This window comes from Apiospora kogelbergensis (genome assembly GCF_038363985.1).
Source record: "Apiospora kogelbergensis strain CBS 113332 chromosome Unknown utg000003l_segment0_segment0, whole genome shotgun sequence".
NCBI lineage: Eukaryota > Fungi > Ascomycota > Sordariomycetes > Amphisphaeriales > Apiosporaceae > Apiospora > Apiospora kogelbergensis.
The window spans coordinates 4,794,807-4,819,150 of NW_027117420.1; the positions used below are offsets into that span (position 1 = coordinate 4,794,807).

Genomic DNA, 24,344 nt, shown 5'->3' on the forward strand with positions numbered 1-24,344 from the left:
GACATGGTGATGAACCAAATATCGAAACAGATGGCCAGGGTCGCTAAGCCTTCTAAGTTGATAGCCTGGAAGCGAATAGAAGACATGGCGCTGTCGAGGAGTTTCTTCGCCATGTAAGCCTTCCTGGCGACTGGGAGATGTATTTTCCACCCCACACAATATATGCCGCGCACTGAAACGTCACGAGCATATTGGCGACAGCAGTGTTAGTGAACCATCTAAAGTCCATGACTTTGGAAGTATCTCATGAATGAGCATGGCCTTTACCCCCACTTATGATGCAGATAAATAGGAGCTGGATATCCCACGTCCTCAAGCATATTTGTTCGACAAAAATGAATCCTGTCTGATCTGTGACCTTCAGTAGTTCATTGTGGCCTTCGTGTAATAGTTTCCCTTCAGTTTATACGTCAGAATCATGTCTCAGACCCTCTCAGCTACCGTGGAGACGACCACGTTGGCTGACCACTTCCAGCCCGATGAACTGGAAGCCGAAGCCCACAGCCATGCCATGAAAGTGGCCAACGGATTCCGTGCCCGTGATGATGGCAAAGCTCTTCTCGCCATATTGGCCAACTACGCCGTCATCGGAACTTGCGTCGCTGTCAGCGAGAGAGCCTGGGCTGTCACCTCGTTAGAGACTCCTGCTCTGGGCTGGGCGGCCTACACGGCAGCCTGCGTACTCATTGCCTCGCGTATGCGTGGCTTCGAGTGCCTGGTCCACGAGGCGTCACACTACAATCTCTTTGAAACGCCGGCGACGCACTACGCCCTGCAGTGGCTCTATTCCTTCCCCATATTCCGGGTGCTGGAGGACTACCGCCAGAGCCATCTCACTCACCACCAGCGCCTCGGTGATGCTACGCGGGACCCGGACCTCATCCGCATCGTCGCCCTTGGCCTGGACCATGCCCCTGATGCGCCCATCTACTACCTACTCTTTCTTCCCCTGTCCGGTTATATTCATTGGGAGTACCTGACCACCACCTTTGCCGACTACTGGGCCATACGCGCAGGGTACCCCAACAAGGCCATCTTTTGGCTCGTGGTGCTGGCCGCCGCTGTTGTCCATGCTCCCACAGCCCGCCTGTTATCGTTATACTACGCAGTCCCTTTCTTTATTATCCTACCCGTGCTACGCTATTGGGCCGAGGCGGCCGAGCACATAGGCTTAGATCTCACGAGGAAATTTGGGCATTCACGCTCCAACCTCGGTTTCGTCCACAAATGGCTCAGTAAGTATTTCAATGCTAGATTCCGGTATTCGGGGAATTTGTATACTAACCAGAGGGCCTCGGTGCCACCTTGTCGACAGTGAACCCTCATAACGACGGCTACCACGCCGTGCACCACCTCCACGCCCAGGTGCCTTTCCACCAACTCCCCTCGGCCCACACGGCCCTATTGAATCAGAATGAGGCGTTTGCCAAGCGCTCGGCGCAGTCCGATGGCTTCTTTGAGTCGATGCTGCAGATGGCGCGCAACAGGACAATCATGAAGCGCGGCGCTGAGAAACAGTAGTCTCACTGGATTCTAATCAAACGAGCTCGCCAAGCTGCCTCTTTCGAGACAGAGTGCCCCAAGGACATGGAGGTGTCAGGGTAACACGAAGGAATGGTGTATGGGAGAAGGATTAACACATCCGTTACAAAGGAACCCCACAGGGGTGCTACGACCTTTATACTATGTTATCGTTTTCTTTTGTCAAAGCTCGACTCTTTCACTTTGTGGTTAGATATTTACCTATTTAGGGTGACTAGTTTAAAAAAATCGGTGCGTGGGACCTAAGACATTCTCTTTAGTTTTTACTTTTCCCCTTTTCTCTCTTTTTTTACTTTATTTACTACCTTCCTTTTTCTAGTTAAAGCTTCCAGCAACGGCAGCACCGGGGCTTCTTGCTCAGCGGATGCTAAGTGAAGAGGCGTCTGCCCAAGGAAGTTTCTGTCGTCGGAGAAGTCAACTTTACCACTAAATAGTCTTTGCCTTGCTTTCTCGGGGTTGTGTAGGATATCGTATCCGAGAGGTGAGGTGACCCCAAACTCAGACTTGCGTTAGCCGCTTCGTAGTGGTATCTATAGTTATAATAGAGAAGTTGTATAAAAGAACGTTCATATGACGTCCCGCTTATTATCCGTAGTGGGATAGCAGCTGGAGGGAGGTGGGTGCTGGAAGGCTGGTAACCGCGAAGCGGTGGAGTATTGCTAGTTGCTTTCTAATGATCGAATAGGGAAGTTACCTGGATCAGATATAAGTAGTAGAGAAATCATCTTTGTGAAGAAAGGGTCGGGCATTGCCGGCTCCGATATCCAGTTTGGGTCGCATGGCAGACTTCTACGCCTATAGAGAAAGTTGCAGCTTAAATATGCACAGCCGGAAATTTCCAATGGTCTGTTGAATAAATAGTTCACAAAATATATGGTGTGATTATCTAGGATAAAGATCCATGATATTACAAGGAAAGTGAACGAAGTCAACCACAAGCCAAGTCTGGAAGCGAAGCACAACCCAAATCCCCTCTCCGTGTGAACCAACAAAACTCCGAGCAATCTTACAACTTACTCGGGGTCCAATCCCCCTCAGACACCTATGCCAATTCTTATCCCGGGAGATCTTCTTAGCCCCCTCCCGCTGCTTGATGCGCGGCTTGCCGTTCCGGCCCTTGGTCAGTCGGATGCCGTTCTTGACCAGCTGGGCGCCCAGGCGCGCCACGCGGGCAATGATGGGCGCCATACGCACCACCAGCTGGACAATGGCCTGGAAGATGGCGATGAGGGCCGGGATGATGCGCGTTTCCAGCAGCGCCGTGTTGCGCTCCCGGACGACGAGGTCCGTCGTGGTGGCGGGGACTATCGTGGTAGAAGAGGGTGTGTGGGCACGGCGCCTGAATTTCTCCGGCACGTTGTTTTGTCTTCGGGCGGCCGCTGCGGCGTGGAGCTGGGCGGCTCTGTCGGCCAGCGTGGTGTTTTGGCTGTTGCCGTTGCACATCTGGCCCTCGGCATTTCCATTGTCGCTGCTGACCCCGTCTTCCACTTCTTCGTCTACGTCTACGGATCGTTTCTTGCTGGAGGGGGCGTCGGGCTTTCCCTCTCCGGCCTTGACGTACTTATTGATGTAATCTTCGGCGTCGAACTTGGCATCGTCCTTGTCCGATTCCCACTTGTCTACCTCGGCCACGTTGAGGTCGGAAGGCCAGTAATCCATCAGCTCCATAGACTCGGTAAAAGCCTCATCAAAGAGGCCGTCCATCTCCTCGGCAACCTTACCGCCCATGGAGAGCTGAAGGAGAGGAAGGCATTTGCCCTGGATGTTGGTTAGCATGTTAGGTTCGAAAAGGGGTCTAACGCTTCGAGATCTGTGGGTTAGGCTGGGGATGGCTTACAGCGCGTCTTGACCTCTTCCGTTTGCGTTCATCCTCGTGGTCTCTGAAGAAGCGCCTCTTCGACTCCTTCATTTCCTTCATATTCTTGGTCTTGTGGCTTTTCTTGATCTCGCGGACCTTCTTGCTCATGGTTTTCCTCATACTCTCGAGGAGCTTTTGCTTATCGGCAGGGATGCACTTGGTGCAGTCCTTGCGGTCCCTGATCTTCTTTGCTGGGCACCGCGGGCATTTCTCCTCCTTCTTTTCGTCGACGCACTTCTTGCAATCCTTGGGGTCTTTGACCTTGCCAGCCGGGCACTTGGCGCAATCTTTGTCGTCTTTCTTATCGTCGATGCAGAGCTTGCAGTTCTTGGGATCCGTGATTTTGCCGGCCGGGCATTTGGCGCAATCCTTCTTGTCGTCCTTGATGCACTTGGTCTGTTCCGGGTTGGCTTTTTCCCCGTTGGGGCACTTGGCGCATTTCTTGCAGTCGTTGGGGTCTTTGATCTCGGTTTTCGGGCAGTCCTCCTTGCAGCCGCATGATTCCCTGTATGCCCAAATGTTGTTGCTTGACGAAGGCGAAGCCTTTCGTGCAACTAGTGCATCTCCATGTGACAGCAACGTGTCAAAAGACACACCAGCCACATCTTCTGAGTTATCAGCGGGCTCTCGTTTCCCGTAGAGACGGGCTGGGAAAGCCTCTCGGGGAATGTGGGTTGCGGCGATGTGGTTGACGATGAAGAAAACAGCCTTGAGAGACTGGGAGATATGCATTGTGAACAGCGCCAGTAGCTGTCTCTGTCAGACAGATCCAACGAGAAGGGCAAGGGTGCTAGATAGTCTCTAGCCTACTTCCGCTGTGCAGGCCGAATAGGTGCATACCGCGAGTTGATATTGTGAATTCCATCTAGTACGAGAGATATATACATATACATACAGATTATATCACATTGTGGGAGGTGTAGCGCATTATTGGAAGACAGGAATCCTTTGGCGCCAATGTTGTATTATTTTCAAGGGAAATTGGGCTGACATTCTCGGTCTAAAAATAGGCACCACAAGGCGCTCTCGTGAGTTTGATTTCTCCGAGCCCTCGTGCGGCACCGACGCCGCATTGGGCCCGGTAAGCATCATAGCCCCTAACTCGGCGTCTAAACTAGGTGTTCGCCTAGAAAACAGTTGAGCTGCATGCCCTCAGTCAGCTGCCAAGGCTCCGGCATGGCTGCCACGCCTATGTGCCGTTGGTGCCAATGGGGGCGATGTGGCTGTGTCTATAACCGCCCCGTACCCCAGCAAGAGTCTGGCGAAGGAGCCGAAGCGATCCAGCTATATAGTGTGATGCCATAATCGGATTGGTCGTTCCCAGTGGCCGCCTTGCCGAGTGCATTGCAGAAGTTGGGGTTTAGGGGAAAGTTCCGCCGCGGAGGAACAACACTCGAAGCGCTGCCGAGCCGCTATGGATGTGTTCAATGATTACCTTGCGCATCTAGTCGTTGAGCTTTTCAGAGGATATAACAATGCCGTAGAAGGATTGTGATGCTGTCAGATCCTCCGGAGGAACTCGAGGGTGGAACGGCAACTAATTGAGTCATGCTCACAATCATTTTACCAGTTCGGTATATTCTAGAAAGAAAGGTTCCACCCACCAAGGATGCGCTTATATCACATCACACCCCTGTACAATTCTTGATCTTGGCTATATCTTGGCTGTTAAGCGCCATGATCGAGTTAGTGGCATGAGTGGCCAACATGTTCTGTCTCGCATACTCTAGACGGAAAAAGAGGCGAGCAATATCGATAGAGAGAAGAAGCACCTGATCTTGATATGGACTACTATACTAGGAGAAGCATGTGTGAAGCCTGGAGAGGACATCGACAGGGAAGGAGCAATGTTCACTTTGAAAATACTGTCATTACTAGTAATTATTGTTGAACTGACGGAACAAAATGGATATAATATATAAATATGAATAATACATGATGCCCTCTACGTCGCTTAAACAAGAACGCAATAGGGCCAGCATCTCCTTGCTAGGAACTCCATAAGAAACCCATCAACTTCAAGAATCACTACGCAGAACATTTAATGGTACCTAGATAGAAGTCAGTAAACTTCAAGTTGCTTTCGCTTCATGGGCCAAGCTTACCTTCAAGGGCCATCATGTCCCAAACCTGGAACGCCTTTGCGTTGCTGACCTTGTGCGCCTTCCCGCCCTCCACGTCGCCCTCGTCCCCGCTGCCGACCATCTTCTCCGGGTCGCAGTTGAGGTCGTCGAACCAGACGACCATGTAGCCGTCGTCCACGGGGCCGGTGCTGCTGATCTGCATGCAGCCGTAGTTCTCGATGATGTGGCAGTCGCCGCTGGGGCCCGTCGTCCATGTGTTCAGCCGTTCGCCCGTGCACCGCTGGCTGATGGGCTTGTTGACGGGGCCCATCGTCGTCAACGACTTGGAGACCATGATGTTGAATCCCGACGCGACTGATGCGCAGAGGTAGATTGCAGTGAGAAGGGTGGTGGTTTTAGTCGGATACATTGTGAAAGATTTGCAAGGATGGTTTGGGAGATGGAGACGAAACGTTGAAGATGTGGAAGCAATGGAGTTACTGAATCTGACGAAATCAGATGGGAAGATAGTCTGCAAGTGTCATGAACGTTGAAAGCAGTTATCATTTACACCTGGTGGAACCAGTGTTATACTCGTCCCGGAAGGACAACCCCCAGGGGTTAAGAGTGATTGGGTTGGTTCTTGATAAGCGCTAGGATTTACACAACGCCAAGCTATACCAAGACAACCAGCCACAGTCCCACATTGTTAAAATCTCCGGATTAGATAATAGACTATATTTAGATGCCAGTAGTTAATCCACGGAGGAACTTTTCTTTGATTTCTTGGCTCGCGTGAGGCAAAGGGGGCTGACGTAAGCGGCACTGTCGTTGCTAGTTGTTGACCTGCTTGATGTTCAGGGGGTACGTTGTGGTTGCTCTACCTCGACCAGTTTGGCCCCCGCCAAGAGGTATAATACCTTTGTTCTATGAAAGATACTGCTATAATATGTCATCCTACGCCTCACATAATGCAATACCTGTTACTCATCTGGAACCAACAGCGGCTTTGCAGCGGCTCATCGTTGATGTTCGCCGGCCTGTACTGGGGCTTTCCGACACGAAGACACGGATCAAGCAGCAGGCTTTCCAGGCGGATGCGACGTGGTTGCTCCAAGAGCTTGGCAGCTGGAAGCAAGACCCGCGCAGCAACTCGTATGGCTTCTATTTCGAAGTCAGATGTGACGAGGGCTTCAGCCAGGACGTTTCTCGTTTAAATGGCAATCCTTCAGCCTCAGCCCTGTCCTCTATCGAGTTCATCCCCTTCGTTCAATCACTCCAGGTGGCTATCCATCCTGGCCTGGCTTTATATGGGTTGGCCTTGGCCCAAAATCTCTCTACACTGCAAGATATCAGGATCGACTGGATCGACGATCGGCCCAAATGGCACCGGCGACGGCGTCAAGACAGGGTCGAGTTCGCAAAGGGTGTGTTGGGCTTGCGCACGTTGCCGCAGCTTGAGGAGCTCGATATTAACTGCCACAATCGGAATGATCCTAAGAATCAGGACTTTATCGATCAGAACTTGGAGGACGAGGATGGGGTCGATCTGTTGTGTGACGTTCTCCGTCGGCTCGGGCAAACCGAGGGTTCGCCGTTGCGGCGGCTTACTCTAAGCAATTTTGTGATATCGCAGGATCTGTTTTGCGACCGCCGTCTCCCCAGTAGAAGCGCAGATGTTGACACCGCGACATGGCCCTCGCTCGAAGAGCTACGCTTAAATGAGCTTTCTGGTGTTGCCCCAAGCGGGAAGTGGTACTATACTGGAACTGTCGATGATGAAGAGAGGCAACAGAGATAGTGACGACGAGGATGATGAACACGGCGAAGATGGCGGCAGTGACGACTGGGATAGTGTCGACGAGGATGACGAAGACAGCGAAGACGGTGACTACGAAGCGGACACATACGAAGACGATGCAGACTTCGATGGCTGGGATTCCGATCCCTCCCCGCCCTTACTGGACTAGAGCCACTGTCGAGGACGATAGCAGTGATGAGGAGAGCGCAAATAGACTCCGTCTCCCCAACGCCATGAAACGGCACAAGCCTGTGCACACCTTCCGCAGGCGCCCGGATCCCGCGACCTACGAACCACTGGCCCGAGATTTCGTGGCGGCCGTGGTTCGCGGCAGCATGCCACGCCTACAGTCGGCCCAGTTTTGGATGCGTGAGGTGGAGAGAGGTACAAGAGGGGCCTCGCTGACGTACGCAGTACCGGGCGCCAAGAGAGTTTGGTGGAACGGCTATTTTGAAGAGCGCAGCGACGAGGTTTCGAAGGTGCGGCAAGCGATATTCTGGACCTTCGATAGATCATTCTTCAGCCACAATCCTAGACAGGAGATTCTGGACGAGTGGCGCAAGTGGTTGGGCCCAGATGGCTCGATCTTTCAGGTGGGCAATATTGGGTTATTCAAGGAGTTATGAGTAACTCGATTGAGCCCACCAACAAAGTCCGTGGACGAAGCATAGAAACTCGCAAGAAGGCAAAAAGATGCGAACTCCGATGCGGGGAATCGAACCCCGGGCTACACGGATCTTGATGAGAGCGTGTAATGTTAGCCACTACACCACATCGGATGAGTTACGTAATCATATGAGAGATGCACGCCGTATGGATAACTATATCGTAGATGAGAGACGTTTTGCGAGAAAGTATCGCTAGTAGACGCGGTGATGGTTGAATGTCCTTGTTATCTGTTATCAGCCGCGGGCGCTAAAAGTGTCAGTGTGGGGCGATGCTGGTATGGAATTATTAGGTGTCCTCATCCTCGTCCATTCAATCGGGCTGGTATTTGGTCATCTTGAATTCGCATTCTGTTTGCGCCGCGACCGTTCCTCTTTCCTCCCTTAATCCATACGTTCGCTCAGTTTCGTATTTCCCGTGCTGGTAGTTCGATCCTCGATTGCACAAACGAAACCGTCGCCAGCAATTCTACATACAACTCAACTAAGGGAGTTCGAGCCGCCACTACCAACACCCTCACTTCTTGAACCCGCCTGGAAAACGACGACAGCGTAGCGCATTCCAACAAACACGCACCAGTCTTCTCCCACCAGCAGACAAACAACCAACCACCAGACACAATGGCCGCCGCATCGACGGAGGAGTACTTCGACCTGCTCCCGATCGACCTCGACCCGCAGACCAAGGCCGTGACGACGAGCTCGGGCGCCCCCAAGGCCCTGCAGGCGGAGCTGCGGCTGCTCAACGAGCTGCACCGGAGCCTGCTGACGCTGGAGACGAGCCCGCAGATCCCGCCGCCGCCGATCCCGGTGAACCCGAAGCGCAGCGCGAACCTGACGAAGCTCAAGGACAGCGGCAACGACCTGTACCGCAAGGGCCGGCACGGCGACGCCGTCAAGATGTACACGCTGGGGGTGCAGATGGCGCTGGGCCGCCCGCTGTGGGAGCCGCAGGGCCTCGTGCGCGAGGAGGTCGCCAACCTGTACGCCAACCGCGCCCAGGCCCACATGGCCCTCCAGAACTGGGCCGAGGGCGCCGTCGACGCCGAGGCCTCGGTCGAGGCCAAGCGCGCCGGCAACGCCAAGGCCTGGTGGCGCCGCGGCAAGTGCCTGCTCGAGATGGGCCGCCTCGACGAGGCCGACGAGTGGGTCGGCCGCGGCCTCGAGATGGAGGGCGAGGAGGCCGAGCTGCTCGCCCTGCAGCAGGAGGTCACCGCCCGCCTCGACAAGATCAAGAAGGAGGAGGAGGAGCGGATCGGCAGCGAGAAAGCTTGAAGAGAGACAGACAGACGGGACAATCACGACGAATGGCAATAACGCGAAGGTTGATGTAACAAACAAGGGGAACGCAGAGGTTGGAGAGAGGCTGTCAAAGAAGCGGATCAAGGTCTAGAATGCTGCTCTCCAATGCCTGAGAATTGGTGTACATGGCCACACACATACGTACGTACGGCGCAATCCTCGATAAGATTGCCCGAGTTCTTCCTTCATCCGAGGCATAGGAGAAAGGAAAGGGAGCCAAAGCCAGAGCCAAGCAACATCCATCTCGGCTTTGGCGGGGACTGTTGAATTATAGGGAAGGGTAGGGGTTAAATGGGGCTGCTGAAAGCAGCCTACGGCGTTCCGGATTCACCTGGATATCGTATTGCAGCCTCTAATTGCATTGAATTGAGTTATTGATCACGCAAACACATGACAGCACCATTTGCTGATTCAGCTCCCACTTGTCTACATACCGAGGTGAGGCTTGTGCAACTGGAGAGATCCGAGTAGATAACCAATGCGAGAGGGCATTAATTATCGTATGACTAGTTGGTATGAATGGTTGACCCCTGACACGACACCAGCAATGAGAACAATGTGGCAGCAACAAAAAGCCGATGAGAGTGTGAGCTGTTCTAGGACTGGATGGCTCGTATGCGTCCTCCTTGGAAATACAACGCGCCAGACAACTAGCTTGCAGGTAGGAGTCTCATACTCTTCTTCTTGTATGCGGTGGGTGACCTGACCCCCTACCGAAAGTAGGGGATCTGATAAAGCCATCTGAATACAAACATGCTTTGCGTATCAGTAGAGGACGGATTGACTTTTTTGTTGCCTTTCCGTAAGGAACCAGCAGCCCACCCGCAACGTCGTTCTTGTTGGTCCGTAACCTTAACAGGGCGCAGCTCACGAACCCCCTTTGGTTTCCCCGAGTCGACTGCAACATTTATAGACCGAAGAACGCAAGGTCTCCCGTTTCAAATACCTTCACCCCAAGTCCATAATACAGTTTAATCTACGTGTGAACTTCCAAGTTACAAAAAGGGGTAATAGTATGGTCTCCGGGAGGGATTGGAGCCCGGCATTGCTTAAGTAACATTTATTTACAGACAACAGAGTTTCTGGTCACAATCACACAATGGCACAAACGAGCAACCGTGGTAGAAGTCCCAGAGTTCGATGTAGATGCAAATGCCGAAATTGTATTTAGAGTACAGGCCTGGGTTCTACTCACTTGCAAGGGGCGGCCACTAAAATCTGAACATTGAGATAATTGCGAGTAAGCTCTCCTCTGCGGGATGAAGCCGCCGTAATCACCCTTATGTCCATTTGACTGGCCCATTAGTCCGTCTGTCCCTCCGTCTACCAAGACCTGTTAATCCATCATCCCGACCATTATAGTGGGTTGCCCATCTTCCTCCACGCAGCTGACCCAGTATATACGGGATTCAGCATGAGTGGATGGATATGCTCGCTGGGTTGACTTGGTAGAACCTCGTCAAGCCTAGGCATTTTCGGCGTACCCCCAGCCGTAAACTCGGGAATTAGAGGATGGTGTCAAGAGCCGTGGTGGCATCGCGGAGCACAATCCAGCGAGGATCAACAGCCGGGCTCGTCGTCAGGTCGGCCAAGCGTCGTTTTCGTTTCATCCCTTCACCTCCACCTCTGCCCTCTTCTCGTCGGGTCTCCGACTGTCACGCTCCATGCCACGTCATGCTAGGTATCAAACGCCGTTGTGGAACTAAGAAAAAAAAGCAAAAAGCCAACTTGAGTGAACAACAAAACATCGATGCAGGCTTCCTCTCTACCTGGCATCGCGCAGCTCTCCATGCACACACACGACACACAGGCGTGGTGTTTTGTAGACAAGAAAAGAGAGCATCCTCCTCCCAAAGCTCTCCTATCTCTCAGATCATGCCGTCCTTTCAGGGGCAAAACCGTCAGCCATGCTCTCGCAACCAGCATGACCCTCGTCGTCCTCATACACAAGAAAAAAATGTTCGTATCGGCAGTCCCACTTTAATAGTATATATGTCGCTTCTTTTTCTCTTTCCCCTTCCTTCTCCTAAGCCTGGGTCTCAACTTCTCCGGCCGACTTCTCGTTCATGACGCCGGCGGACTTGGTGGGACGGCGGGGCCGCATGACGGCGTCTTGGCTGGACATGCGGCGGTCGAGGGCGCGCTCGAGCTTGGCGCCCAGGGCCAGCTTGGACATGTTGGCCGTCTTCTCCTCCGAGAGCTCGACGCGCTGCTGCGAGAGGGCCTTGTTCTCCATGCGGTCGAGGCCCGTGCCGATCTCCTGGATCTCGGCCTGGGCGCTGTCCGTCGTGCGCATCGTCGGGGCCACCGAGGGGGCCTGCATGCTGTATTGGCTGAAACGAACCGAGGTTCGGGGCGTCGAGTTGAGCTGTTTGCGGGGGGAAAGGACACCGTTCATGTTAGCTGGGCGCTGTTTTCCAACTTTTTTCTTCTTCTTTCTTTCGGCAGGCGGCTAAGCTGTTGGTGTAGATGGAAGGGTGTGTATGCTTGACAGGTTATATGGCGCAGTGATAGCAGCAAGGTAGGGATATGATGAAAGAGGCAAAATATGACCTGATCAAGACTTGGAGGGGAGACTAGAGTATGTAGAGGGAAGTGTGAAGGTGTGCTTGGGCAGTTCCGGATGGGATGGGATGGGGGCGGCTAATTCAAGTGCTATCGAGTCAGAATCCATAACATACCGACGGCGCCATGATGGGGCGGGAGGACTCGAGAGAGGTAGGCATCTTGGATGGGCTGCTGTGGGTATCGTTTCGTAGTAGCAGCTGCTGGTCTGGTCTGGTATGCTGTCACAAAGGTGGGAATCGAAGGTAATAATAAGGTTGGAGTTGTCTTAAAGCGGGCACGAGTAATTGACGTTGCAGTAGCGCCGGTTCGTGTCGCTTGCCTTTTCGATGTTGTTGACTGATGACTGGAGGTCCTGGTGATAGCTGGGAATCGAACCGAACGGGAGGCGCAGAGTGCGGTAGGCGGGCAAAGGCAGGAAACGGAAACGGGACTGTGGGTGGCGAGAGGGAGAGAGAGAGAGACTGGTGACTGGAGCGATCAGGGTGTGTCCGGGAGCGTGATCGTTTCCAGAAATTCCCTGCTATAGCGCTGGTAGCGTCGGGCAGATGTGGGTTTGGGTCGTCTGTGCCAGCGCCCTTCAATTATATTCTCGCTCGCGGAATGGATGCGATTGTTTTCCCTTTGGCGTGATGTTGTTGCTTTCCCAAGTTCCTAGTTCCCTGTACGAACAACAGCGATTTGTACACTTCTCGGCAATTGCGACGTCGAGAGCAGCAGCAGCAATAAGGAGGAGGAATAAAAACCAAAGTAGCCAGACGAGTGACGATTGGACCAAGTCGGTTGCAAAGGGGGAGAAAAAGGGAAGAAGGGGGATGGACGGGCAGGACTAGCAGGGCGACTGAGTTCGACGATCCTTATTGGGATTGGCTGGAGAGCCAGTAGGGAGTGCAGTAGGGAACAACCGCTAGGGAATTAGGGAGTGATAGGGAAGTCCAGGCGGTAATGCCCAGCAGCCTAGGGCGCTTTGGGTGCCAGTGCAGGTTCTCGACCGCTGAACGGAGGACCAAGGAACTTCACCAACATCAAAGCGCCTGCAATTTGATGCAATCCTGCTGGTCCTGCCCTCGGCGAGAATTTTCAATGGGTGCTTCGGATCGATCTCTGTCTCGTATCCATTCGATTACAATGCGCCGAGATTACTAGATTTATTTTTCCTCTTTCTTTTTTGGTTTCGTATGCTGGAGCAGAGTGAGCCATGCTGCAGGCTGAATCTGACAGTCTACCCCTCTAGAACTGTGCATCCCGGGTATTCCTCTATCACATCACTGCAGCCCATGCAAGCTCGGCAGCTGCAGGTGTGAGCAACGTTGGTAGGATGGATGCGGGATGGTTGCGCACTGGAGAAAAGGAAAGGATTGACCACCACCAACAACGGTCTTGACGACATACACATACAGTATGCACTGTAGAAGTCTAGTATGTAGACGACTGCTTGGGACCTTGCAAGTTGCAACCCCTGAGAGGACCCTGGGGAGGCAAATTTGTCATTGGACCACTACTGTCCGACTGTGTCTCCTCTCTCCCCGCCTTCATGCCTTTGCCATGCGCATCTCTCTCCAATCCACATCACACCACTGTGTAGTGTGTCAGACTGATCTGCTTGCAATCTACATGCCGCTCGAGATCCTCCTTCTCCCCTCATCCTTCCCTTCGCCATGTCCGGACTGGGTGGGTGAGTGGATGAATGGGAAATTCTTATGTGAGCTCGAGCTTGGCTTTTTCGGTATTAATAGCAGCAGTAGCAGCATACTTTACTGTACAAGTATTAGCTGGCCAAAAAACACGCCGACCTAAGCCCAGAAACTGGGTTGAAACGGCGTCATCCTTTTGATCCCTTCTTCTTCCTTTTCTCGCAGGCGTTCGTTCGTGTTTGATTGCGTTCGTCAAGCCACCTAGCCACCACGCTCTGCTAGTACCTGACCAGAACCTGACTGTCGTGTCTGCCAATGCGTCCGAGTCTGGCGTCTAGTCCTGCATGCAGCTAGAGCGGAAACACTGGTCATGGCGAGCTGGGGCCTTGCCTGCACTGTTCCGTCCATGCATGGGCTAGCACCGCAGAACATCCACTCTTCGTTTGCTTTAGCGTGGCATTTGCCATGTGGTCTGACGGGATTCCCACCCTTGGTGCCCTGATCGGGCATTCTAGGATTGCCCCTTTTGTCCCTTTTGCCCTTTTGCACTTTTTTTTTATTTTATTCCCTGGCTGCCCAAACGTATGTAACGGTCTCTAGGTTCAGCGTCGGGTCAGCTGGCTACTAACTTCGAACGAGGCTTGATCGAGTAGCGAGGTTGCAAGCGCTTCGGCTATCACCGCGCAGATGGGGTTTCATTCCGTCACATCATAGAACGGGTTCCGCGCGTGGAAACCTGGGAACTCGAGAGCTTAGACACGACAGACAAGGTAATGCAAGTCATGGAGCTCGTGGCCACCGGGATCACCAAGCTAGGCCCCTCAGGCCATTTGGCCGCGTGGCAAGGTGCTGGGGAAGCGACGTGTGTATCGGCGTCAAAGTTACCTTATTCAGTCGATGCGGCCGTTGACCTGATGACCACTGGCAGACCGCTTGCATCGGCATCCCATCTTCCCATCTCGGCTGTCGTACTGGTCGTGGAGTGATAAGGAGGATGTGTAATGGTGTTGACCAATCGCCCGTCTGATATTACCTTGTTGACACACCAAACACATGGCAAATGGGATAGGATTCAATAATACGAAGAAGGACTGCCAGTATCAGATCACCGCATCAAAATCTCACTGCGTCCTTAGTGGTGCGCGATATAAGACGCCACGTGCGAAAAAAGGTTCAGTCCACGTTTCTGTTCTATTCTAGTCGTGGTTGGTTCGATGGCCCGCCCTGAAGGATCAACACCGGATGCATGGCTTGGTGATGCTTTCGTCCATTGGCCATAGGAGCAAGCCAAGGGGAATAGTTGTTTGGGAAGTCTTACAAATTTATTTACACATTGTTAGCAGTAGATATGTGTGTCCACCAAACCAGCCCTTCTCCCGTCAATCACATTGAGCGCGTTCCGAGCCCAACCCCTCCCTCAAACTCACCATCATGAGACGTAAGCATGTTGTCTGGTAAGATAGCAGCAGCACATGCTGCCTGCCAACCAATGATAAGCAGGAACATGAACCACGTATGGATGGATGATACTCACACGCGGCTCGGCTACCTATCGGTCAGTCGAACCTTTACTAACCGAGACTGCTCCGGACCTTTCACGGACACTCCTACCGTAAGCGGACAGGTTTCCTTCCTGCCGACAATCGCCTATCATTTCTATCCCAAAATCGCCTGCAGACAATCTTTTCATTCATTCTGCGCATACAACCAAACATGTCATATCAGACGTGTAGCGAGAACCACGGACCTTCCTTTTTGCAGGTACCTGGCATCGCTCAGTCTCATCGTGACCAATCGCAAGGAAACCGAGCCATCGGAGCTCGTCTATCATCATCAGAATTGATTGGTCGCCAAGATGAGACCCCTGGCCAGCACATCCCATTGCGCAACGTTTGGCGATCAGGCATGGTTGCAGATTCAAGACGGTCGATTGCAGCTTTTGGGACGCCATCATGGAGATCTGCGGACGGGAACCCCCATCTTCATGACTACAGGCTGGTGCAACAGTCTCGTCCAGGTCCAGGACACAGCATACGACAAAGCATGGACAGCACATACATAAGTTGCTGTGCTTGAACAACCGCAGAGCTGACTGTGCTGTGCGGTGCTGTGCTGGCCAGCTGAAAAACATTGTGTCGGCTGGTTTCATAGCTGTGCGCCCATCTACGACTCCAGCTCCCTGGGTTGGTCGCCCGTGAGGCTCTCAAACCCGCTGTTGCTACCAAGCACAAACACCAAACACGACATAGCTGTACCAAAGTCGACTTTGTTCTACATGCATATCCCCGTCACACCCGGCGATTCGGAAACGCCCAGACAAGTCACGACTCGCTTGTTTGAATCAACCTCTAATTGTCTGTGCCTATATACTCCCGACTCCAAACGTCTAACCCCTGTCGCTCAGCATAAAGCAAGTTAGTTCCTACAGGAGGGAGCAAACAAGCGCTTTGGGTACTGTCTCATTCCCCTCCCCTGCACTGCGCTTTCGCACTTGGGCATCGGGCAGGCTGCCTGCCTGCCTGTCTAGCTGACCAAGTGCTCAGCCGCATCTAGTGATGCGTACGACGTTGTCCCCTCTTCTTCGCCGCGGACTTCACCTTCCTCTGCGAGGCGTCGTTGCCGAGGTCGACGACGGACGAGACCTCGGCGCCTCGGGAGCTCCCTACCACGGGCGAGCTCATGTACTCGTCCAGCACGGGCAACGACGCGCCGTAGTCAGCGACCATCGCCCGCTTGTGCGGGTGCGAGCTCCGAGAGTGGTGGTAGCCCGACTTGCGCCCGCTCTTGCCCTTTCGCTGCTCGCCGACTTGCTCAGTCGGCGTGCCTGCCCGGGACGAGGTCACTACACAATGAAACCTCTGGTCAGCGATCGACTTGGGGTTACCGCCACGGCCTGCGTGTATGGGTGGGTCTCACAGTCTCGACTGCATTTGCTGCAATAGCCATGGCCGCAGGTCTGCCAGGTCTGGGGCTCCAATCCCCTGGGGGACCAGCTGCCGAAGGGGTGATTGATCTTGCCCACGCACCACCCCTCCTTGTTCGTGCCGTGGCCGCACCTGCAGCACGTCCAGCGGTCGCCCTTCAGCTGCTTGAACAGGCAGTTCTGGAGCGGGCACTCGCCCGACGCCAGCTGCGGCGTCGAGTAGATGGGGTTCGAGCAGGGCGTCTCATAGCCTGTTTCGAGGTCGAACATGGCCTCCGGGCAGTACAGCCATTTGACCGAGGTGTGGTGGCATGTGTGGTAGTGAGGGTGTCCGTGACACATGGTGAACGCTCAGCAGCAGTCGTGGGGGGCGGGATTTCCAGTATCGGAGGCAGCGTCGGGCGGGTTTGTTGCTAGGGGCGGAATGGGGGTGGTTTTGTAGCAAAACCGACGGGGGCAGCAGCCATGGCATCTGTCCGGGCTTATATGCCAAGGACAAGCAAACCTGGGCAGTTTCTTTTTGGCCCGGCTGCCCTTGCTACCCGATCCAAGATTTGTTGCTCGGTGTGAAGCACAACGGACCGCCTGCTTTATGTTACTTGCAGCTGCTGAAAAGAAAAGAAAATGGCCCAGCCAGCGAGCGAGCGAGACGCTATGTCAGGGACTGGGATCTCCTCTCGTGCGTAATGGGGTGGTATCGGCATGTCTCTGTACAGGTTCCAGCTGCTAAGGCCTATTATCCCGAGCTATAGGCAAGGTTGCAGAGGGCTGGCTGGTTAATCAGTGTTTCCCCTGCCTGCCGGGGGGGAGGCGATATGCTTGTATGACGGGCCTGTCTGTCCAACTGTCTTAGCCCGGTGGCCAGACGGCCCTACCCGAGCGAGCACACACATATGCACACGCGTGCGCGACTTGCTGACGCCAGACAGAACAAGGGGGAGGGCTGCTGCAAGATGATCAGGATCAACTTCGATATGCAGGTATGTTCCAAAGTCGGCCGGGGTGTTCCCGACACAGCCTGCCTCAGGGTAACAGAAGCGAATCAAAGACGGTGCAACCTCTTGGGGTAGGAGTGTATCAAAACCGGGGGATCCTGGGGAGCCAAGGCCAGATCCGCCCAACGAGATATGCAAGTGGCTGATCGATCTGACGAAGCGACATTCCGGAGACCTGGTTTTCTCGATCTGTCATGTTCCACCATCGACGCCGCATCGCCCTGCATTGGCCATCAATTTAGTTTCACCCATAAAGAAGGGTTGCATCTGGGGACAGTCGAACTGGTTTGTTCCTCTTCCTTTTTTTTCTTTTTGCTTTTCTCGTCTCCTCCCCTCTCCCCGGTCCTACAATCACGGCCTCAACCCCCCTTCTTCTCCGCCCTACCCTAATCGCATCTGGGACTTGGACAGCTTGAAGGGGGGAGTGGGAGGTGGGGTTGCATTGAAGAAAGATACGGCACGATCCGCCCCCGCGACCTCCGGCGACGCTACCCGCAGGCCCCGGCAACATCCAACCATGCCCTTCATGCCCTCCATGCCCTCCGTGCCACCACCTTCCTTGTACGCCATCCCTCCCAATCCCCTCTGCACCCACTCAATCCAATCAAGCCAGCTGAAGGCGCCCTGACAAGCCAAAGATGGCGCTTGCCATCGGCAGCAGGGGGGATTCGGGGTTCCCAGAACCGAATGATATGCGTGTCCGATTATGTGATCGATCCATGCCATGCTGCCTACATATGCACCCGTCACGACGCCATGGTCCCCTGGACAGCCTATCGGGGGCAGATGGGTATGCAGGAGTTTTCCACTCCGGTAGACGTTGCGACCTCCTCTATCCCGTACCCCTCAACATGGGCGAAATCACGTACACACGAGGCTTCGTTAACGACATCGAGCCCTGCCCATAAGTTCAACGGCCACATGCCAGGATGCCGCTTCATATACTGTCGCTCAGCTTGTATTAAGCATACCAATTTACAAAATGTCCAATCAGACAGCCTTGCCCGATAAAAAAAACGCCAACCCAATCGTATGCGAACATCCCACGGCCCTGCTTCCGAAGCCGACCCTAGCCTGGTCCCCCCCACCCCCCAATCCGGCGGCAGGCAAGAAGGAAACCTAGCCCGTTCCTCCCTTCCCATTTGGTGTGCCTCCCCCCTTCCCCTTTCGCTCATAACTCGACGGCAGCCTCGCACGTCTCGCAGCAGATGTGCTCACACCGGTACTCCTGCCGGTCGATGATCATGATGCAGCGACAGCGGCCCTGGTCGTTCCACTCCTTGCCGCACCAGCAGCAGTTCCAGTAGCCGCCGCGCTGCTCGAACGGGCAGGGCGACAGGGGGCACTTGATGGGCTGCCCGACGAACTCGGGCGGCGGCGGGTATGCCACCGAGTTCCGGGTCATGCGCTTGCAGGGTTGTTGTTGTTGCTGATATTGTTTCTTGTGGTGATGATGCTGCCTTCGTGATGACGACGATGACGACGAGGATGATGAGGAAGACGCCGCCGAAGCCTCCGGGCAGTACGCTATCCGCGTCGTGACGTGCTCGCATCGGAGCGTGTACGTCGTCTCGGTACACATGGCGGGCGACGATATGTGATGATGTGATATATCCCCGCTGGCCGCGCACAAACAAGCGCTGGTGGGCGGTTTCGTCTGTGACTTGTCGGCCTTCTTCCCTTGGCGGGCTGGTGCGTGGGCAGGCAGTATCCTCCAGTGAGGAGCGCGGCGATGATAACAGGCTGATGCTATTACTAGTAGACTCTAGAAGGACGTTGCCAATGTTATCTAACGATCGCCGAATCCGTCTTAGTAGCAAGCACACTTTCTAGTTCATGATCTGAGTGTTGTCATTTCTCTTCTTCTTTTTCCTCTCGACGCCGGGGCACTCGAGCTTCTTTATCTATCTCCCAATTCCCTACTTCGATTCAACAAACTCTTTCTCTGTTTTCGTGCCCCCTTCGTCTTCGTCCTCGTATCTGTACTCAACCATTTTCCTTTTTTCCCCAATCCCTTCTCTGATGGCCCAAGGAAAGAGCACGATCGCCGATCGGATGAGGTCTTTCTGGCACCATTCTATTGAACGAGGCTGCCACGTTTTTGTGACGACCCATTTCGGGTAAAATGGGAAATATTTTCCCCCTGCCAGGTACTGTCCTCCCGTCGTCTTAGGCTGCTCTCGTACAGCACACAGAGCAAGAACAAGGGAAGGGCCGCCTTTCCTGAGTCTCTGAGTCGAGCTGTATACCCGGCCAGCCGGCCGTGGTCCACAAGTCCAAGTCAAGTCAGATCCAATCCACCGGGGCTGGCGGAATGGGTGCCTACATTTACCCATGAGATCTTTTGGTTGCGGCCACCCGTCGCACCGACGATCCCTACGTACATGCCTGTCTGGCGTGCCTGCGTGCCAACCGCGCCGACCGAGGCGGTGAAAAAAACAGTCTCTCGCAATTACGGGCAAGCCTTTTTGTTTTTCCCTTGCGACTGCCCGAGGATCTATGCAGGTTGAGTGCAGAATCTCTGTGCTTCCCACCCTTGCACAGCGAGCGGGTGATGTGAAGAGATAGAGAAAGGCAGCAGGGGGAAAAGTAAGCAGAATCAGCCACCTTGAAAGACCCTGGTGGAGGACGGAACTATCGGAGCCCCTGGCTTTCCGGTGTCCTACCATATGCGCCTTGCCATATCGAATCGCCGAACGTGTCAGCATTAGTCATTCCACTCGATGACGGTGGTTTGCAACTGCGAAGGGAATCCATCTCGTCATGTCCTAGTTCCCTCACGAATCCACGATCTAGGACGTTGCAGAAAGCATGTGTTCAACCAAGATTCAATGGTTCCGATGGTTTGGGAGGGCACGCTACACAATTGCGTGGTGCACGTCGCACGAGCGAGTGGGGGGTTGTTGGGGGAGGGAAGACTTGCGCGGAGAAGGGAAGGGAAAAAAAAGAAATGAATATCAGATTTCTGGTGTAACGCCTGCCCGCCATATAACCGGTTCTAGTAGAGCACGCACTCCCCTTTCTCCCCGTAAATAGCAACCCGTAAGCGAATCCCACATCGCGAGACAAAAATCTCGTGTTCCCTATCCGACAGCAATACCAAGATCTTCTTTTCCCAGGAATCAATCAGGAATGGAAAAGGGGATACGTATAGAACAAGCCACATGATTCGATCTGTGAAACCCCAACCCAGAAGAAAAAAAACTCCACGCTTGTGTAATACCAGATCCAAATTCCCGGGAAACCCTCGCCGCCCTTCACCCTCGTGCCTCGTCACCATGGCACCCCCACGTTCACACAGTTACCGAAAGGGGCAAAACCTGCGAGACGTGCGCGAGGTCTGGATCGTCAGGCACCGCGCCGTGCGTGCCATGGGAACGGGTGAGCACAGCTTGGTGTGGCCGGTGACGACGATTCGCCAAGCTACCACCACCACCTCCTCCATCCACCATGCACGCACGCCTTGATCTTCAGCGTACCTGACGATCCTCCCCGTGCGCATAGACATGTGCGCAAGACTGAATCATCTCCGTCATCCTCAGCTTTCTCCCCAACGGATTCGATAGCCTCGTATACCGTTTCTCAGCCTGTCGTTTTCAGCTCGTCGGGTGGCCCGTTGACTCACCACCACTGTCCAATATCGACCGCATGGTGAGTGTCGTCTGTCCTTTTTCATCATTAGCATTTTCCCATTGAAGCTCTCTCCACACACACACAAACGCACGCACACGATCATACGATCAGTGCTCTCGAATCACAAGATCGCCCAAACTCTATTCCTACACCGCCCTCATCCGCATCCGCACCGCATGCCAAGCGCCCCCTTTGATCGGCTTTCCTCTCAGCTCGCGGAGCGCCGCCCGCTGCAGCTCGCCGTCCCATGACTGGTGTCCGCCTCTTTTCCCCAACAAAAGAAGAAGAAGAAACGAAAGCCTAGAGAGGATAGATCGCGAGAGAGACACTCACATACACCACGGTTACGCCCCCGCTTGCCCCAGGTCCTGATCCGCCCAGCAGCCCAGACAAACGGTGTGATAGCAGAGCGTGTCGGGGACCCGGCGCATGGGGTGCGCGCACCAGCGGAACGCGTTGCCCCCGCGGCGGCAGCGGCAGCAGACCCAGCGCCCGCCGAGCTGCTCGAGCCGGCACTGCCCGCTGCCGCACCCTTGCGAGACCAGGCAGCCGCCCGTCGCGCAGGGGTTGTTGTAGTCGAAGACGGCCTCGCTGCCGCCACCTCCGTTACTGCTGTTGCTGCTGTTGCTATTGCTGTGACTTGTCGTATTGTTGCTATGTCTATGGCTGCTGTGGGAGTTGTTATTGGCATTGGTGGTGGTGGCTTGCCCGGTTACGGGGTCGTAGTCTTGCGGCGGTTGGTCTGGGCCGTAGAGCAGGGTCTCGCAGGGGTGTTGGATATCTGTTCCGCGGAGATGGTAAATGTCAGCTGATGAGGAATATTGATAGTGTCAAAAGCAATCTTGAGGGGGCCCAGAACACTCGGTCTTTGGCCAACATGAGGCCACTTCCGGAGACACATGATGGTCGGACTAAGAGCCGCAACAGCTGAAAAGGCAGAAGAGCTACATAGCTCTTGGTTATAGTACCATTGCCCCTGACTGATGGCATACAGTCTGAAGGGCACGCTTGCACCATCATCAACCCCAAAGCTTTCCCAGCAGAGACAAGAGCTCTTTCTCGTGATTTCTGTGGCCGGACTTTGCGAGTAGTAGTCCGATTCAATGCTGTTGGCTTTTGGCTTTTTGCAGCCGTGCGTTCAACCAGTGCTTCTCTTAGATATAAATGTAACTCTTGGTCTCTCAGATCCCAGGCACACACGTCGACTCTGCCTAGAACTTTGGACGGCCTTTACCGGATCAAGACTTGAATCCGATAGAAGGCGGGGTGGCCGACAACATCATCACTGTTCTGGGGTGTTTGGGAGAAAGCAAAGAACAAGATGGGTAAGGGGAGTTGGGTGGTAACGGCTAACCAATGGCTAGATAGTGGGTTGGGCGCTTTGGAACAACGTCAGGACCAGTCTTGTACGCAGATCAGGCATCTAGATCATCGACCCGACCGTCTGGTTCACCTAGCCAGGGTCGCAGCCGCCCCATCTCAGCGGCACGTGTGCCACTGGCTCACAAGCCTTTAGTGTGTGTGTCCAGTGTCGTTCAACACTGTTGTTTGTGTAAGGGTGGTTCGACAAGAACAGAAGAGAACAAGAAAAATGCAAGCCAGCCAGCCAGGGAAGCGGAGGCTTAAGCCGTGTTGGTGTTCTAGAAGGCGCCCCTTTTCCTTCTGTGGTACGAGCCCGACGATGAAATACAACGTCACCTGTATTTTCCTGAGGTATGGCCTTGATGTTCTTGCAGTGTAGAAAAAAAACAGTATTGGGGGACGAGGAAAAGAAAAAACGACACGTGGCCGCATGGGATACAGGGAGCTAGTGAAGAAGAACCGTTCACATCGAGTTGGAAGAGAAATGACATACATTGCGGTTCCGTCGGCTCATCTCCAGTCGGGCTCAAGGGCGCCGCTACCGTAGACCACGTCGAGTTGGGGCAGAAGTTGTAGTGTATCGCATACTCAATATCCCGCATACAGGGCGGGATATGGTGGTAGTGTAGATAGTAGTAGATACACATGGCTCCCTGGCTGATGTTCTTCGTTCCAAACCGGGTAAAAGGGTACGTACAGGAGGGAAGGCGAACCAGGAAACCCCACGTGGCAAGGCGTGTCGATCCGGGGGAGACAGCGAGACTGGCAGGCAGCAAGCAGCTGTCAACGCGGGATGGATGGATGGGGCTGATAACGGTCCAGTGCCAAGGATGTGTATATGTACGGGTAGAGTGAGAGGGTGTCGGTGAGTTGGTACTTTCGGTCTGAAGCATGCGCAGTACTGGCGGCGGTGAATTGGGTACACGGCAAGCTGCTTCTGTCTCCCGTCGGCTCCAGTGTCGATCGTAGCTTCGTCGTGACTGGCTTGGTAAGTGTCACGCGCAAACGAACCATAGAGAAACAGGCGTACCGTTAGTCTGCACTATAAGGGCATCTACGAGCGTGCTTGTCGGCAGTGGTGAGGCAGCAGATCATGCGACTTTCCTGCGACTACCACGCAATTACTCGAGCTGAAGGCGCGCAGAGTATCCAAGATAACATACGATCCAAGGGGTAAGCTGAGCTTGCCGAATCACCGCTAGAGGCTCGACTTCTGCCTTGCGGAGCGGAGGCGAAAGTCGAATGTGCGATGCAGGCCTTGGTGGATGAGAGTGTATATATAAGTGCGCGGCTAGGTGCGTTGCAGCGATCTGCAGCATGGATGAATAGAAAGAAGATTGCGTCACGTATGTTTTTCAATATCACTGACAGAAGTGGCTACCCAAGCGGATGATCGTTGACAAGGTCTGGGCCGTCCTCACAATCTTTCGCCCTGGTCGACACCCTTTATATAGTCAGGGTCATCGTGTACCTTGCCCTCGTCTCCCTCGTCTTTTCGGGTCGCTTGGAGACGTCCAATACGATATCTGGGCTGTCTGTCTGTCCGTCCTGCGATGGGCTCGACCAACTACTGCTCAACTTTGGTCCGCCCAATGACGACGCCGTTCCGAGATCCGAAGAGGAAAAAGCTGGGAAACACCAAAAGCGACTCAGTTCAGTGTCATGGCCATCTGTCGGACGGTCCCTCCCCCTAAACGAATAGCATACACAATAATCACGAATAGGGAAAGCGGACGAGGAGGGAGCCTGGCAGAAGGGGTGAGAAAAAGCCCCTCAATACAAAGGCGACAACTTCACGATGCACCTCCCTAAAGACACCCAGTCGGGGCTGAAGAACCATTGTTCAATTCACCCAGCGCCCCTCATCCCCCGTCCCTGTTCAACCCCAAAAGTTTCGGCCCAAACATGGTCGTGTCGAACGTGAGATGCGTGCTTTTCACGTGGTGTTCGTTTGTCCACATGGCTCTCACGAGGAAGCGGGAAGTCTGGATGGCTGTGGCG

General features: G+C 54.1%; 11 protein-coding genes across 11 annotated transcripts; 5 read left to right on the forward strand and 6 right to left on the reverse strand.

Moving 5' to 3' along the window:
- Positions 1 to 418: 418 nt before the first annotated feature.
- Positions 419 to 1,521, forward strand: PG998_006316 (uncharacterized protein; the record flags this gene model as incomplete). Its single annotated transcript, XM_066873134.1, has 2 exons — positions 419 to 1,235; positions 1,316 to 1,521. The coding sequence occupies 2 exons, from the start codon at positions 419 to 421 to the stop codon at positions 1,519 to 1,521; spliced, it is 1,023 nt and encodes a 340-aa protein (XP_066733231.1).
- An 810-nt stretch (positions 1,522 to 2,331) lies between these two features.
- Positions 2,332 to 4,132, reverse strand: PG998_006317 (uncharacterized protein; the record flags this gene model as incomplete). The annotated part of the gene is made up of 3 exons (XM_066873135.1): positions 2,332 to 2,337; positions 2,560 to 3,300; positions 3,380 to 4,132. 3 exons carry the CDS (start codon positions 4,130 to 4,132, stop codon positions 2,332 to 2,334), a joined length of 1,500 nt encoding a protein of 499 aa, XP_066733232.1.
- A 1,115-nt stretch (positions 4,133 to 5,247) lies between these two features.
- PG998_006318 (uncharacterized protein) lies at positions 5,248 to 5,842 on the forward strand (the record flags this gene model as incomplete). Its single annotated transcript, XM_066873136.1, has 2 exons — positions 5,248 to 5,277; positions 5,456 to 5,842. The coding sequence occupies 2 exons, from the start codon at positions 5,248 to 5,250 to the stop codon at positions 5,840 to 5,842; spliced, it is 417 nt and encodes a 138-aa protein (XP_066733233.1).
- A 570-nt stretch (positions 5,843 to 6,412) lies between these two features.
- Positions 6,413 to 7,264, forward strand: PG998_006319 (uncharacterized protein; the record flags this gene model as incomplete). The annotated part of the gene is made up of 1 exon (XM_066873137.1): positions 6,413 to 7,264. The coding sequence occupies one exon, from the start codon at positions 6,413 to 6,415 to the stop codon at positions 7,262 to 7,264; it is 852 nt and encodes a 283-aa protein (XP_066733234.1).
- A 29-nt stretch (positions 7,265 to 7,293) lies between these two features.
- Positions 7,294 to 7,890, forward strand: PG998_006320 (uncharacterized protein; the record flags this gene model as incomplete). Its single annotated transcript, XM_066873138.1, has 1 exon — positions 7,294 to 7,890. The coding sequence occupies one exon, from the start codon at positions 7,294 to 7,296 to the stop codon at positions 7,888 to 7,890; it is 597 nt and encodes a 198-aa protein (XP_066733235.1).
- Positions 7,891 to 8,550: 660 nt separating this feature from the next.
- On the forward strand, positions 8,551 to 9,204 carry PG998_006321 (tetratricopeptide; the record flags this gene model as incomplete). The annotated part of the gene is made up of 1 exon (XM_066873139.1): positions 8,551 to 9,204. One exon carries the CDS (start codon positions 8,551 to 8,553, stop codon positions 9,202 to 9,204), a length of 654 nt encoding a protein of 217 aa, XP_066733236.1.
- A 2,053-nt stretch (positions 9,205 to 11,257) lies between these two features.
- On the reverse strand, positions 11,258 to 11,957 carry PG998_006322 (uncharacterized protein; the record flags this gene model as incomplete). Its single annotated transcript, XM_066873140.1, has 2 exons — positions 11,258 to 11,599; positions 11,913 to 11,957. The coding sequence occupies 2 exons, from the start codon at positions 11,955 to 11,957 to the stop codon at positions 11,258 to 11,260; spliced, it is 387 nt and encodes a 128-aa protein (XP_066733237.1).
- A 4,022-nt stretch (positions 11,958 to 15,979) lies between these two features.
- On the reverse strand, positions 15,980 to 16,695 carry PG998_006323 (uncharacterized protein; the record flags this gene model as incomplete). The annotated part of the gene is made up of 2 exons (XM_066873141.1): positions 15,980 to 16,254; positions 16,347 to 16,695. The coding sequence occupies 2 exons, from the start codon at positions 16,693 to 16,695 to the stop codon at positions 15,980 to 15,982; spliced, it is 624 nt and encodes a 207-aa protein (XP_066733238.1).
- Positions 16,696 to 17,729: 1,034 nt separating this feature from the next.
- On the reverse strand, positions 17,730 to 17,918 carry PG998_006324 (uncharacterized protein; the record flags this gene model as incomplete). The annotated part of the gene is made up of 1 exon (XM_066873142.1): positions 17,730 to 17,918. One exon carries the CDS (start codon positions 17,916 to 17,918, stop codon positions 17,730 to 17,732), a length of 189 nt encoding a protein of 62 aa, XP_066733239.1.
- A 601-nt stretch (positions 17,919 to 18,519) lies between these two features.
- On the reverse strand, positions 18,520 to 18,930 carry PG998_006325 (uncharacterized protein; the record flags this gene model as incomplete). The annotated part of the gene is made up of 1 exon (XM_066873143.1): positions 18,520 to 18,930. One exon carries the CDS (start codon positions 18,928 to 18,930, stop codon positions 18,520 to 18,522), a length of 411 nt encoding a protein of 136 aa, XP_066733240.1.
- A 2,395-nt stretch (positions 18,931 to 21,325) lies between these two features.
- On the reverse strand, positions 21,326 to 22,990 carry PG998_006326 (uncharacterized protein; the record flags this gene model as incomplete). Its single annotated transcript, XM_066873144.1, has 2 exons — positions 21,326 to 21,789; positions 22,837 to 22,990. The coding sequence occupies 2 exons, from the start codon at positions 22,988 to 22,990 to the stop codon at positions 21,326 to 21,328; spliced, it is 618 nt and encodes a 205-aa protein (XP_066733241.1).
- Between the last annotated feature and the right edge of the window lie 1,354 nt (positions 22,991 to 24,344).